The sequence below is a fragment of the Megalops cyprinoides genome, chromosome 11 (assembly GCF_013368585.1).
Source record: "Megalops cyprinoides isolate fMegCyp1 chromosome 11, fMegCyp1.pri, whole genome shotgun sequence".
NCBI classification, from domain to species: Eukaryota; Metazoa; Chordata; class Actinopteri; order Elopiformes; family Megalopidae; genus Megalops; species Megalops cyprinoides.
The window spans coordinates 19,684,099-19,700,433 of NC_050593.1; the positions used below are offsets into that span (position 1 = coordinate 19,684,099).

The 16,335-nt window shown below is 37.5% G+C and overlaps 1 protein-coding gene across 2 annotated transcripts in view; it reads left to right on the forward strand.

Moving 5' to 3' along the window:
* Positions 1-16,335, forward strand: part of LOC118785452 (gamma-aminobutyric acid receptor subunit beta-3-like) — a 32,306-nt gene continuing 15,971 nt past the window's right edge. For both annotated transcript variants that reach the window (XM_036540093.1, XM_036540094.1), the window contains exons 1-3: positions 1-635; positions 726-817; positions 975-1,042. In XM_036540093.1, coding sequence (XP_036395986.1) covers positions 556-635; positions 726-817; positions 975-1,042 — 240 coding nt within the window. In that variant the 5' untranslated portion in view covers positions 1-555. The remainder of the gene's footprint in view (positions 636-725; positions 818-974; positions 1,043-16,335) is intronic.

The following is a 16,335-nucleotide window of genomic DNA, read 5'->3' on the forward strand; positions in this document are numbered from 1 at the left end:
CAAAGGCAACGTGGTATCAATTGCACTGTTCCAATGCGTACTATGAAGCCATTTGAAAATGGAAAAAGCACTTGTCAGTTGACATCCTGTAGGAATTAATTAGGTGATGCGTTTTATTGCGTGTCCATATTGCTGGAATCGACGTGCGCGCTTTTCTGAACCACAGGATTTGTAATGTACAAGCAGGGAATACATCTTGGATAACAGGGCAGTTCAAGTCAAAATCGAAGGGGAGATGGAGTGAAGGTCTACCGGACCAAACCACGAAAGCGCCTGCTGCCAGCCCCCGCCGGCAATGTCTCGGGCAAAATGCATCGTCTATTCCGAGTGTTTTTCCTAATAAGACCCTTAGCATCAGAGCAAGACCACGAACAAACCTGGATTGCAGCTACACCTAATATACAGATCCAAGCAGTCACAGAAGCAAACAGTGGCATCTTCAGCAAACAGCTGCTAATGGAGTACATCCATTTCTAGCCATTTGATCGGCCACGGGGCTAAGGGTCTGTGCCGAACGTTTTTTATCACTCGAGTCCTTTTTTAAAACTATAAGGAATGTTAGGATTCCACCGAGGAAGGCTGTTTGGGGTTCTCTCGGCACCGGTAATTGTCGCGATTGTGTGCTGCGCTCAGAGGTAAGTGCTGGTGTTGGTAATGAAACATAGGATGCGGGTGGTTGTCTGGTTCAGAAAGTGGGAATAACCCCTCTCATTGTTTCCTTTCAGCGCCAATGAGCCAGGCAATATGTCTTTTGTCAAAGAGACCGTGGACAAGCTTTTAAAGGGATATGACATTCGCCTTCGACCAGACTTTGGTGGTACGTCATTTCTCATTTTAAATGGAACTTTTACTCTCTCCTGTCAGTACAAAGGTGCCAAAGGATTGTTAAGATGTCGCAGAAAAAAGAGTTAACATATAAGTTAACATAGCCGCTGTTGGTACGTATGTCTCATTAATGTTCACCTGTATTCAAGGGGCCCCGGTTGCAGTTGGCATGAGCATAGATGTGGCGAGTATAGACATGGTGTCCGAAGTCAATATGGTAAGTACATAGTTTTTTTTTTACGCATTGTGCAGGCAATATTAATGTGTTACTCTGTTAACGATTGTGTTGTAATTAGTGTTGCAGTTATAGTTATGTCACAGAAACATAGATAGGAACATGAATACCACATGTGAGGAAAATAATTCGCATATCCTTTCCCCCCTTACCCCCATGTTGTGATATTTTGCTGGAAAGTTAAAGTGCTGAACGCTTCGGCATTCAGGTTTGAGTGACCGGCACATTTTTGTGATTGTCAGTTTGAAAACTAACATGTTGTGCAACATGAATCAAATGGGAACATGTCTTCGTTTATACAGATGACAAACACGCGCGTCAGTTTAAAAGACCTTCATGTCCTATGTGTGGGCACAACTGTATGGATGCAGGTCGCCAATGTACAGCAGTCGCTCATTCTCTGAACTAGCTAGTACAATTATTGCTCACTCCTATCCATGCTATCATTTATTGTGACAGAAGTTTTTTTTTTTTTTTTTTTTAATAATGTGACTGATTTATCATGTGACTCCACGCTCCAATCATTAAGTTATTTATTTTTTGTTATAGGCTACCGCAACGGGCGTTATCGGTTTGGTTTCAGCATCTGTTGAAACACATATGATGTGCAAGGTGCTTGATGTGTGAGGTTCTTTGGAATTGCATTTTGCACAGTTGATTCAAATTCCACACTAGCCAATGATACAGCTGCAACTGTGTATTGGGATGACTGTGCGTGACATCACAGAAGTGCATTGGTGTGTGCGCAGATGATGACTTAAATGTAACCGCAATGTCATATGACATTTTTTGTTGTTCTTATTATTGGTGTTGCATACGGAACCGTTCAAACCAACCGAAGAACTTAAGACTTCATTATTATGCGTGTGTAGGTGGGAGGTGTGAGCATCGCGAAAACGGTCATGCAAAATCGAAAGCAGTCTGGCGCGTTTGTGTGAAAAAGTTTTTTTTCTTCATTGCGCATATAGTTGCCTTTTTCGTTGCGGTCACTTCAAGATTTAAAATGCAATCATGAGGCCTACGCTTAAGCAGATGTCATCAATGCATAGATCAGACGGCGACTGCTTTCGCTGCAAATTGTATTCTGTTACTAATTCTAGGCATGGTGGCCTGTAGTTCCCTATACAGTGTTTTTGGGTGAAAGTTTGCGGTATATCGATTTATCAAGTATTACATATATATTCGGGCTTCGCGAACAATGACTTAGAAGAGTATGACAATCCAATGAAAATACTATCATGTTTTAATTAAAGTCAATCATCGTATAATACAGAAAAGAATATGGGCACAGTGCCCCATAAAACTTTCAGTAAGTTCTAAATATTTTTTTCTGACGGAAAATTGAGATTGTAGTTCATATCAATATAGCCAAGTAACTCATCATTTAAAAAAAAAAAACATAATTAAAATGTGAGAAAAACAGTGTTGTCCAGATAATATACTCATTTTATTATGTGATGTTGCTGAAGTGTTGAAATTGACACTGATTAAAATGAATGCATCACCTTTTATAAGTCACTCAAATCACTGAATGGACAAGAGTTTATTCAGTTTACTCAAGAATGACAGCATAATCCAGTTAGAATAATCTGTAATTTTAATGTGACAGATCAGTGCTATTAAGGATCTGTATTTGTGTTGAGGGGCGGGCTTATTCTTGTAGTGAAATCAATCTTCTGCACTACTCAGTACTCACTAAGAACCACCTGTTCCACCCATACAGATTACTGTATGTAATGACCCCTCTGAGACACAGACTAATCTCAAAGGAATGACAAGAGTTGATTAGACTGTATCTTCACAACTGTGTGTCATTATAGCTATGATGCTGTATGGAAACGGAAATGGATTGTTGATGGCAGTAACAAATCAATGATAGTTCTGTGATCCTACCGATATAATGTATGAGGAAGTAATGATTAAGTTAAATGCTAAACTTAATGGTGCCATGCAGTTATAATAAGAGTTATAATAAGATGTCTTGGATATAGTGTAGAGCTACTAAACCTAACATTCATTTGTTAAAAAAATCTCAAAGAAAAGAATATACCAAAGGAGTTAAAAATATTTAATCGACAGCAATGCCTTGATGCTGATTTGTTCTAGAGTACGTATTGTGCAGGAATTTGGGTAAGGGTACCTGTTTTTTGCTTTTTCTGCAGGTTAAAATAGGTCATTTTGCAAGGTTAGAGAACAGAAATAAGTAGATGATATTGCTGCTCAGAGCCATTGCAGCTTACAATTACAGTATATAAATGACAAGCTTGAATTTTGTTGCAAGGCACCATGTATAATGTATTATTTACTCTACTGAGTAGTTCAGGTAAAGTTATAATCTTAAAAACAACACATCATGTCAGACTGTTGAACACATTCCAGTGAGTTGCCATGACAAAAGTATTGATAGACTTTAGACTGATAGACTTTTATGTTTTTGCCACATTACGAAATGTTTTAACATTCAGAACGTTTATGCTGAATGTCTAAGAATATATCTTACTTGAAGAGACAGGGAGACACTCCTGATGGTTTTACAGAAGTAGGGAATGCCTAACTGTAATTATATACCTTGCACAGGTATTCATGTGTATTCATAACAATGACTATATCCCTGAGCTTTATATACTATATGGACAAAAGTATTTGGCCACACCTGTTTTTCAGGGTTTGGGCTAGGCCCCTTATCTCCAGTGAAGGGCAATCTTAATGCTTCAGCATACCAAGACATTTTGGACAATGTTATGCTTCCAACTTTGTGGCAACAGTTTGGGGAAGGCCCTTTTCTATTCCAACATGACTGTGCCCCAGTGCACAAAGCAAGGACTATAAAGACATGGTTTGATGAGTTCGGTGTGGAAGAACTTGACTGGCCCGCACAGAGCCCTGACCTCAACCCCATCGAGCACCTTTGGGATGAACTAGAACGGAGATTGCGAGCCAGGCCTTCTCGTCCAACATCAGTGCCTGACCTCATAAATGCTCTACAGAATGAATGGGCACAAATTCCCACAGAAATACTCCAAAATCTTGTGGAAAGCCTTCCAAGAAGAGTGGAAGCTGTAATAGCTGCAAAAGGGGGACCACCTCCATATTAAAGTATATGTATTTGAATACAATGTCATTACAATGTAATGGTCAGGCGTCCAAATACTTCTGTCCATATAGTTGCATATCACTTAGCGTTTGAAGACAACTAAGTGATGTTGGTTTTACATATATTGTATGAAGACAGAGCCCAATCCATTTATAAGCACACATGTGGCTTTTTTGATTCTATAGAGCAGTATATTACACAAACCATCTTTCTGTTGGTTTTAGTAATTTAAATGGAAGATTCTAAATACATTCAGAACCAATGAACCACACTCATAGAATGTGACAGCACAAAAGGCTTTAAAACTTTTCAATTATTTATAAAGGCAGGTCCCAGTTTAGTTTTATAATATGTCAATCCCATATTACAGTATGTCAAGCAGTGGCACTTTACAAAATGCATCTATGCTGCATTTATATTACATTATATTTTTTATTTATATAATGTTATAATCTTATTTTTTAAATGTATATATTTTATGTTATATATTTGGTCAGCCATTTGGTCTCTTCACAAGCTTTGAAGGGTTTGCAAAACTGGAATAAATGCAGCAACTATATTGTGAGGCATTAAAAATGCAACAAATGACCATAGCAGCATGTATCACTAAACAAGGACAGTTACAGACTGATTTATTTTGTAGGCAGAAGAAAAAACATTGTACTTAATGCTGGAGCACTTCTTATGCATGAATGGTTAAATGCTCGAGCAAAACAGGAGGTTAAATGAGCATCAGTGTATGCCTAATTTTATGTCAGTCAGCCCAACATTTGACTGTCATACAGATTGCCAAATAGCAAGATCAACAGGTATAAAATGGAGGTACAACCCACACCATCGCAAAAAACAATGATAGGGAGTATGACAAGAAAACTAACAACAATAATCGGGTGCCGTATACCATTGTTGCTTGGAAATATTTTGAAAAGCAGTTTATGGGAAGAAATTACTGTGAAACATTATTTCCCATGAAATAAGGCTGATGAGAAAACAACAGTACAATGTGCTTGCACAAGTTATCTTTCCTTTCTTCAGGTATGACACCCCTAGCCATGCCAGTATTCATGATATAGGCCTACTACAGATTTGCGTGCCATATTGCTTTTGTAAAATGGATCAATATTTGGCTGAACTCTGCTTAGCTACATAAAGTAGGAGAAGATACAAAACAAATTAACAAATTGTACTGTATTGGTTACATGAAACAGCCAATGAAAGTAGTACCTAGCATTTTATGATATGCATTGTAACTTTCCTAACATTATGTATTTCGTGCTACTATACTTTTTGACAAAGCACTGCTGAATACTAATGTACAGAATGAGTAAAACAAGTTAAAATTCCACTGACATGATATTTTTCGGGTAAAGAATTGTGGATTAGGCTACATTCTAGCCAGTTGTAATTGAAGTTGCAGTAATTTGATTTTGTGGCATGTTCTCAGGGCCACAAATCATTTAGTCATTTTCTGATTTGGCGAAATTTGAACAAAAAATATTTTGTCTCATGTCTACTACATTGTTATACTCTCCTGTTTAGATGATGTCCTGTCACAGCTTTTGCAGTGGAGAGGTGACAGAGAGACTTGATTTGTGAATTAACAAGATGTTTGATATTTCTCTGGGCAGGTACCCTGTGCCAGCAGCATTCATATTCATTTTGTAACGCATGAGAAAAAAAACACAAAACAATAGTCTATTCTGGTCAATCTGAAGTTGCCATGAGTAGTCCAATGTATCATTTTTTTAGAAATGCTTTTGGGTGTTTGCGTAAAGGTTTAAATGTAAATGTAAATAATGTTTAGTGTTGTCTGAAAGCTTATACTGAGAGGAGTTCCAGCAGCTTTGGCATTTGCAATACTGATCAAAATGCTACTATTTCTGATTTGCATGTGTTTTTAGTGATATAGGAAAGTTAGTGCATTTAAAATGTGCTGGGTTTCTACAGTGCTCGAAAATCCTTGAAAATATTTTCATGTTGAAAAGACGAGGAAAAGTCCTGGAAACTGGGAGACTATCCCATTGTCCTAAAAAATGCCTATCAAAAAAATTTATTTAATTCTTGCTTTTTTCTTTTATGGATAGTGAAATGAGTCTAGATATTGTTAACTTGCCAGCATGCTGTCATGTATTATCAAGTCTAGCAATGTCAGTGTGCTGATATTGTACAGAATTGGCTAGGTCATAGGCTTGTACTGTATGCCCACTACCCATTACTATCATTGAGGTCACCAGCAATCACTGCCAATGGCCCTGCAGATATATATATACTATGCCCCCCACAGGAAACATTTAGAAATTATTTCCACTTCCTTGGAATTGCCAAGTTTTGTGAACATATTTGTCAAAAATAATCATTAATGATATAACATTTATCCTAAGCAAGTAATGTAAAAGTCACTCAAAATGTAAATCTGAAAAGAGAGGGAGCCCTGATTCTAACACCTGGCCAAATCTGGTCTAAAGTAGATGGACAGTGTAGAAAAATTGATTATATGCCAAAAATAATGACTGGCATGACTGCTGTTATTTATTGCAGATTTTCATGAAAATTGGTCATCTGAGTGTAACATGGAAAAAAGATATGTAAAATAAACAATATTTATGTTACTGCAAGAGCCCCTTTATGTCTTATAAATGTCCTTATGAACAGAGGGGAATAACAAAATGAAATGATCGAATATAAAAACATGGTATTTTGCCAATGATGCCGCCTCCCCCCTAGAGACACATAATGTGAAGAGAGCTTACTCACACAGCCCTAGAGACATGTGTTTATTTCTTGCTCAGTTTTACAGTTTTTCAGAGGCCTTTGGGACTCTCTGTTTACCCACTTCTGCTGTTTGTCCTCCTTTCTCTCTGCTTAGAGTGTCCATCCTGACAGATCTTACATCCATTCTGCTAACCAAGCCAACTAGTGCCACTGAGAGGCATACCTTTGACTGCATGATACAGTGCAAGGTCACTGACAAATAGATTAAACAGGGTGATCACCAAAGATACATCTGTTCACACTAGAGCTTGACTTGTATGTGGAAAATACTGATGACACACACTTGTATTAATCCTGAAGTGAGATAAGGTCTAAACCCCCGTGAGAGCCTTGTCTGGGCTGCTTGTGCTTGCTGTGTGCAGCAGCTGAAAGCCCCGGAGGAGGTGACAGGAATCCGGTTAGCTTGCCCCTGATGATCTTGTAGCACCTTTGTGTTCACACCGAACAAGTCATTGCCCCAGAAATGTAAGAAACTCTTCACAGCAACTCTTCATATCCTGTGAGGTAAGCTTAAAGGATGACTCAAAAGACACACAAAACAGGCAGTTTGAGCAAAATCAGATTTTCATGCAAGGAAATGTAAGATGTGTCTTCTCCATGTTACTTTGAGAAACTGGGTGAGGAAAGAACACATGCATTAAAAGTGAACGTTTCGTTGACCTCCTCATGAACTTTGAACAGCACAGTTAAGCAAAGGGTTTATTTTTCCTATATCTTATCTATCTTCCTTTATTCTATATCATGTTTTAATCATTTCAGTGGATGCCATATTTATAGTATTTTAGTACTAAAGAACTTCAAAAAATAAGTAAAATGAATTTTATTGTTCAACATTAAGCTTAAATGTCATTGCTGTACAATTCAATCTGATGCCTTCAGTAAGTATCTAAGCTTTTGATGCACTTTTTTTTTCATCTGTCAGAATTCCTAATTTTGGTGTTTAACTAATGTATGTGCGTTAGCCCTATTGGAAGATGTGTTGGCTTACACGGTGCAGTCCCAGTGGTCAGGACCATGATTAAACCCTGCTGAGCCAATCTCTTCAGAGCTCTGCCTTTAGTCCCTGAACCCCCCCCCCCCAAGGAGCTGCTCAGCATGCTGCGCCTGCTGCTCTGATCTCCCTCAGAAATAATTACATCTGGATTTACAAGGATCTGTGGCAGAATCCTCTGTTCAGAGATACTGTTTTTTCATACTTCTTATAAAGGAATGATATGGTATTTGAGAAATCGCCCCCACTGGCAAATGAAAGGTGCCGCTATGAAATTTATCTCAATTGTTTTATTTATATTCTACCACAGGTTTGCTTAGCTGTTGTGGTGAAAAGATGCCAATGCAGTGTTGAATAACACATTTCATTGGAGTTACTATGCCCTCCACATTTATTCATACATTTGATTAAACAGGCACAACACATATGTGGCAAAAGGGGAAAAAATTACATAATGGATAATTTTTCCTGCTTGAAAATTAATGAATAAATGAATTAATCAATAAAACCTTTAATTTTAATATGAATGCACAGAGCAAATTCAGATCGTTCACAAATTATGTATTTTGTTCCAGAAAACACAATGGTCAAGTTATTTATACCACAACTGCTAGGAAGAAGACAGAAATTTGTCTCACATTCATGAGGTATGATACAAGTGGTTTGGGAGTCAAACGTTAATTCAAAGGCATAATCAGGATACAAAGTATCAAAAAGGGCCGTTCATAGTAGTTTGGATGCCTGCTGCATTCATGGCAAGGTTGAAAAGAAGAAGCCTGCTCTGAAGTCAGACAACAAAAGAGGCATTTTTAATTTGATGCACATCTAACAACTGGATGTCTGATATTATCATCAGTTGAAACAAAAACTGAGCTTTTTGGACCTGCTCATTAGTGTTATTGTTGGCTTAAAAAAGTAAAGCTGATATTAAGAAAAATATTAACTGTGACATATGGAAGAGTGGCTATGATGTTTTGGGGTTGCACCTACAGGTTTTGCATCTCCAGGTCTTGGAACCCTCGTTAAGATAAAGGGAGTCATGAAATCCAAAACATAGTAGTACATGTGGTTAAGTGGTTAACTGCACATAAAATCAATATTTCCAACGTGCCATCTCAATCTTCAGACCTCATTCCGATCTAACATATGGTTTGAACTCAAAAAAATAGTTCACAAAAAACAATATACCTGAAGAACCTGGAGTAATTCTGTCAGAATTCCATAGAACCTCAAAACACTAACAGAAGCTTCATATCAGTGTAACTGAAGCCAGAAGAGGATTTACCAATAGTATCTATAGGTTGGTGAATAAATGTGACCCTCATGCTTTCTGGGATAGAATCTATCATATGAGAACAACTTAGCTCTGTGTAGCAATTTTAAGATTAATGTATAACATTTTTTCAGTAGAAGAAAATCCAATATCCAACTTTTTAAATGTTTATATTACTCATTAATCTGGAATATCAATAAATATAGAGGAAAGTGGAGCTTTTTGTTGTTTCTTTGCCATTTTCATTAATTTTTACAACTGGCAAATGTCTGTGTGAAGGAAACAAAAAAGACGCACTGTCACAAGATGTTAGGAGTACAGGACAAACTACATTGCTCTTAGACTGAGTTGAGTAGATGGCTTGATGTCTGTATGAATGTTAATGAGCAAATTGATGTTTTGTGTGAACTGTTATAGATTTGGTTGCAACCTGCTAAATGTTTGGGCATTTTGTCATTTTTACTGAAGATGTCCCATACCACCGAGCATAGTTAACACAGGCAATTCTGGAATCGGTGCATGTGAAATGAGTTGCAGTATCATGTGAAACACAATGGAGCATAAATGAGCATAGAAAATGGCACACCATTCCATTCATGTGGCTGACAGATTTGAGGCACACATCAAGTAGAACTTTATACCTTACCAAGTACATTTGTGCATGCAACATTAATATATGTTATCTTAACTTCATCAGGTGTTAAATAATGCTGTCATTACATATCTCACAAACATTTCATTGGGTCAGAATAGTTTCATGTGGAAAAAAATGCTACTTTCAGCTGTATAAACTAAAAAGGGACCAGTGTCCTCAAAGTATAGCAGCTGTAATGACCACATTTTTGTAACCCGTGACAGTAGTATATTTGTATTATTTTTAGGTAATGTGGCTGTTATTATCAGCAAGAATGAGATACAATGTGTAAGGACCATTTTAATGCAGTGCCTCACAACCATGTTTAGAATTTCTGATTCTTTTTCCAAAATCAAAACACAATTGAAAAAAAAAATCACTTACACTGAAAAACAGGGAAACAATTAATACAGCACAAGAATTGTGTCCACAAGAATTACCGAACAAGAAAAGCACAGTCAGCCTTCTGTATCCCACCAAGTGAGAACAATTATTCTTATCTCTAGAGGTTCCCAGACATGTCAACAAATAAGATTTTTAGAATGGCAGAATGATTTATTTAAAACTGTGTTGGTACAGCTGCTTTAGAATGTTTGCTTCTGTACAGTCCGCAAGGTAACAAGCTGTTGGATTACATTCTGCCTTGTGTGATATCCCAAATCTACTTCACTGTGGAAGTGAAATAAATATTAAATTAAATATTTCATAGCTTCCAATAAAACATTTTTGCAATATAATTTATGCTGAATGCCCTTAGCTTGGAGAGACACAAAAACTGTTAGGAAGCCAGAGGCCTTGTTTTATAGAGACAGTTATTTCAGACTTGTAGCTGCCTCTAAGGCAATGAATTGCATCTCCTGCTGTCTGTACACAAAAGTAAAACTCACATTTGCTCCTAGGGAGCTGCATGAGTGCTGTTGCTGTCACAAACCAGAGGAAAAGCTGCTCACAAGCATGTGAATTAATGGCAGGATTTGCGCTGTGGCGACCAGTTTCCTTGGCAACCGTCATCATTTTCAGTCAGCATTACGACATGTTTGTAATATTCCACTGGTGATGGGGGACGTTTGGGGAAATATGATGGAGCTCAAAGAGGGTTGTGTCAAAACACTGAAAGCACGCTGTCTCACCCGTCAGTGGATTGCCAAAGAGCAACATCACCTGAAGTTGTAATAGTGTTTCCTATTCAACCAGCAGGAAATGGATTTAATTAATCATTATTTTAGAACAGGTGACGATGGGGCTGACAAATCATTTATGTAAACAGACAACAAGACAGCTCTTATGCAATCAGCTATTCAGGCCCTGATTATGCTCAGATTGATTGATCTTACAGCTGCAGTTTCTTCCCTCTACACATTGAAGCAAGTGGTGTGTGTCACTATGAATCAAGAGGTTTTGAAAAGACTTTTAAATCCACTGGAACACCGCTCTCTGTCTTCGAGCCAATCTCATTCAGTTGCAAACAGCATAAATATCAGACACCCAACAGGAAAATGAAAGCAGTCTAGTATTAAATTCTTATGTGGTGGTGCATTTTATAACTGCAGTTAAATCTGCACTTTGTGTGACATACCATTTGTTAATTTGCATTTGAATAGCATGCACACTATTGTTATTCATCTGGACTTTTTTATTTCTCCCAGAAATGTAAACTATTAGTCATACAGGTTTTGTGATGGCCACACTAAAGCAGTACACTGAAATACCACCACTAAAATATTTAGCTCAAGAATATACTGAATCGGTATCAATATGATCAAATAAACCAATCATGCTTACCAGATTAGTTTAGATTTATGGGACAAAAATGTGAATGTGAAGGGGGGGGGTTAGGTTGTAGGACAAGACTCTCCATCTATCAGAAAGATCTGTGGATGACAAGGTGTCTAACCGTTATGAAACAGAAAATCACCTCCACTGAGTGGGTGTTATGCAGAAAATGTGCTATCAAGATGGAATTTATTTATATATTTATTGCTGTGTTTGCTTATTCATTTATTTATAGCTTGATAGCTATGTTAGCTCCCTGTAATTTTCCAATCTGGGGTTGTTCATGTGGCCATCTCGCCTGTGCATACAGTAAAGGGTTTAATATTTACATACTGTAGCTTTGTCAATGGGAAAAAAACACACTTGCTTCTGTGCTTCTTGGGCAGACAAATTTGTATTTTCTTGTGGGAACAGGTGCATTTTGCTGAGAAAATCTTGACCTCACCAGGAGATTCATGGAAAAGAAACATTGCTGAATCTTATAAGCTTGAACTAGAGCTCGCATGTGGGACCCTTCTCTTCTGTGCCATAATTAGATATCCAGTCAATAATAGTTATAGCAACTTGAAGGCTTGCCACAGGACATGAAAGCTAACATTCTGACATGTTTACGTCCTCTTTGGAGACCCTAGGGGGATGTTTATCCCTAGTGCCCCAAAAAACCACTTGTTGACGTTAGGTTTAAGGACATGGCTTAAAGATATGAAATAGATACATAACAGTCCAAAAGGAATATGTGAATTCACTTTGAAATGTTACATCAGGTATCCCGTGTCACCGTTATATATTTATAACTGAGACAATATTCTAAACTGCCCCTTTCCTGAACATCGATATTAGGTATATGATTCTGGACTTTCAATGCTCTTGGGCAAGATCTTGCTCTGTATCAATGCTAATGCTTTAATAGAAAAATGTTGTATTTTTTTCATTTGCAATGTGGATATGTAAAATAAGACAAGTGCAGAGCTTTCAGTGATAAATTTAAGAGCAGGCTGCCCTCTGTTTGTGAGTTCATGTCTTGCTTTGTGGCATTTTGTTATTCATGGAGGTGTGCTTGTCTTCCACTTTGAAATTTGTAAAAATGATATCATATTGCCACATCTTACCATGAACACGTCTTACTGTCCTGCAATAATTTCATTTTACAGGTAGACAGTCACTCGGCTGTAAACTCATTAAAATGTGTAACACTTTCATGTTCAGACTTAATATACCCATAATGCATTTTGTCCTTATATAATAGTTGTTGTCCTTAACCTTGAAAGACTGTATTTTGCAGCTGTCATTTACTGCTTTTGGAGCTGTTATTTACTGCTTTACTTAACCAACAATAAGAATGCAGTGCTCTTTGAAATTAGCCACAATGGGTAACAAAAATAACTTGTCATGTTTTCTCATTTCTGTTTATTTGAACAACATCTTTGTGTCAGTTCATACTTTGTCTGATGGATGGTGAAACATGTCACAAGTCAAGTGGTGAGAATGATGCACATATAACTGGTTACTAGGGCACTTGGAAGCACCTCCTACACTTTCTTATAACCAAGTATCTAACCAACTTTTTTCCTACCTTATCTATCTATCTGCCAGTCTCTCTGTCTGTGAATATCATTATTTCTATATACCTATATATACCTATTTATATATGTTTTCTGTAACATGGTAATATGGATTGTTTTTGGTTGAAAGTACAAAACAGTGTCATGAATTCAGAAATGAAAATACATTGAATCTCTCATGCTGAATTTAGATAATTATACATCAAATTCTCCTCAAAAACAACCTTATAGTCTGCTGTCATAGGTCTTAAAATGTCCACACAATTATGAGGTTTGTGCCTAAGTTTGACTTAGCTTCACGGGCCTGATGAAACAGTTTATTCAGATCATTAAATGTAGGGCACATCCAACCATTACATGTGTATTTTTATGTATATGTGTGATTAATAGGCTCAGCTATCTGAATTCAATAGGAAATTCTTAAGATGTGTTACAATCAGACATGGGAACATGAGATATATTTGTGTGTGTTACAAGACTGGTAAAAGGTAGTTTTGTGGTGAACTCTTTTTTTCACAGTTTGATATAACTTAACTTGTGGTTTAAAAAGAACTAACAAACAACTCCATCTTTAGTACCATTCCAACGCAAACATCTCTTGCTTTTCAATAAAGTGCCAACCCAAATAACTCTTGCTCTTCGATAAAGTTCCAACCAAAACAAACTCTCCTTCTTCGGTAAAGTTCCAGCCCAAACCACTGTAACCCTTCAGTACACTTCCAACCTAAACAACTCTCACTAAGATTACAAAAATTTACTACTTCACATCCAGTAGCATACAATCTATGGTGTTAATAACTTCATGGCAAGCAGCTGGCTAAAAGATCAGCCTTCCCGCACTCTCACCATGAATAGCATTTTATATCCAGCACCAATGCAACATCGCAATATCGATGAGAGAATTTAAATGCACATTGTGCATAGAGTTCATTGAGGCCTGTTCCAACATTCTGCTGCTCACCCCTCCTGGCATTCACAAGCTACAGTTTCAGCCCAGTATGCGTGCTGTTATTTCAACATTGAAGAAATGTTGTGAATATGTTATGAATCATTCCAGAGTCGTGTCATCTTCAGGGCTCACCACAGCATTAAGATTTTATTTGGAGAATTTACCAGCTGACAAGAACTGAACCGCACAGCCTTGAATATTTAGAAGTTCACCCAAATAGGAAAACTAGTGGCTGTTGGCTTTATGAATGAAACAGAGCACGTTCAGGGTGCTTTGCACATGTCAGAATACTCTAAGCATCCCTATCAGTTGCTGACATGGAGTGAAAATGCAAAGGAAATGCTTCTGGCAAATGAAACACCTGCCAGACGGAGGGTGCATTTTGCTGCTATTCCCAGATTCCCAGTAGACATGTCGGTGGTAACTTGACTTAAATGATGTCTGACTGGCGCACAGTAACCATGTCTCTACAAGAGACTGTTAGCTTCCAGAATGGGCGACAACATCTGATTGCTCCGCTTGGATGCCCACATCACATTCAGGAATCTCTTCTTCTCTGTGCGCAACAGTTGAAATAAAACAAAGAAATTAAACAATGAGAAAGTAGAGGCTTGCTTATAGTGCACCTTGAAAAGACGAACTATCAAAAATACTAACCTAGTAAGCATACTACTTTTCCATTTCAGTGAACCCCTTTGGTTGGCATAAGTAATTTTTTATGAAAAATTATTTCAGGTGTACTGTGTGATGCAAAGATTTGAAGTCACTCTCAGGTGAAAATAAGGTTGAGTAAACTATCAACCAATGACATACACGAATCCTACATCGAATGTAGATTGATAGCATTGTGATGCTACACAGGTTGTCTTGGGGAATGAAATATCTTTTAAAAATAATAAATCACATAGACATGACATTGGAAGATAGTATCAAAATGTATCAAAAATATATTCCATTGTGAATATTAATTATTACAAGAGCATCTTAATAGAAATAGTCTGAATCACTTTAGATACTGACTGCTGCGTGGATGCAGATACCATGGACTGTAAATGAATGACCTGTGCAACGATTTCTGCAGCAGAAATTGTAAATGATGTTTTTTTTTTCATTTTTTTTTTTTAAATTTAAGACAATGTTTTGAAAATCAAGTTAGCTTTTATTGGATAAATTGCATCTCTGAAGATGTCTTGTATTGTATAACAGCCTGGATAGCTTCTTTTTATTTTGTGGTTAGTTTGAGAGTCAAATTCCAAGAAGACCATAGTTGTAACACCCACATAATGAGAACACTCTCCCCTTGATAAACTTATTAACTCTGATACAAACATCTCGCACTTACTCCCAGAGGTGCCTAACACAGGATAGCCCTTTCATTCCAAATACAAAGCGGTTGTAGATGTACAAGAGTAATGAATATTTCAAGAACACAGTTCTACTCTTTTAAATGATTGATGCTCTTTCTTGCATAATAAAAGTGAACTTTAAAGCAGGGTGTACACAGAGGGCTCTGGGTCTCGGATTTTCAGAATCATCTGAAGATGTTTTCTGAGACGTCTTTTTAAAGGCAAGTTGAGAGAGCGCACTCGGGCAGGGGGTGTGTGGGGAGGCAGTGTGACCGGTCGGTGGGAGTGCGCGCTCGGAGCGTGGCACGTAGGCGTCCGATTCAGCTCCTGCACCGCCTCACCAGAGCTGTTGTGCAATCGCTGTTTAATCGCCCACGGTGAATCATCCAGTTCCTGCCTACACTGTTTCTGCAAATGGGAAACTCTCCAAAGGAGGCCTTTAATATGATTCCATACAGGCAGGTTACAGATATTTATAAAGGGAATTCAAAACCACTCGTGGGGAGTTATCCACCATTAGGGAAGGTCTGGGGCAGGGCGAGCAATTTTGTCATTATGCGATAAGGCTCAAATTAAAGCTTATAAAGCAGAGGCTGTCAATTACCCCTGGATCACCTTCATAATACAAAAAGATTAAAATTAAAGTTAGATATTTTAGTTATGCACAACACCACTAGAATGTATCCCAGTATGACATTCAGATCTGAAATACTGTTTTGTGAGATATATTCTATGCATTTCTTTTTCTTTCATGCAGTGCCATTTTTGAAATATTCAGAAAAGTAACATAGACCCACACTTGTTAATGCAGGATTATACTCTCTGCAGCTGTTATATAATGCAAAGAACATGATGTGTAACTTCATAAAGGTCAAGAAAAT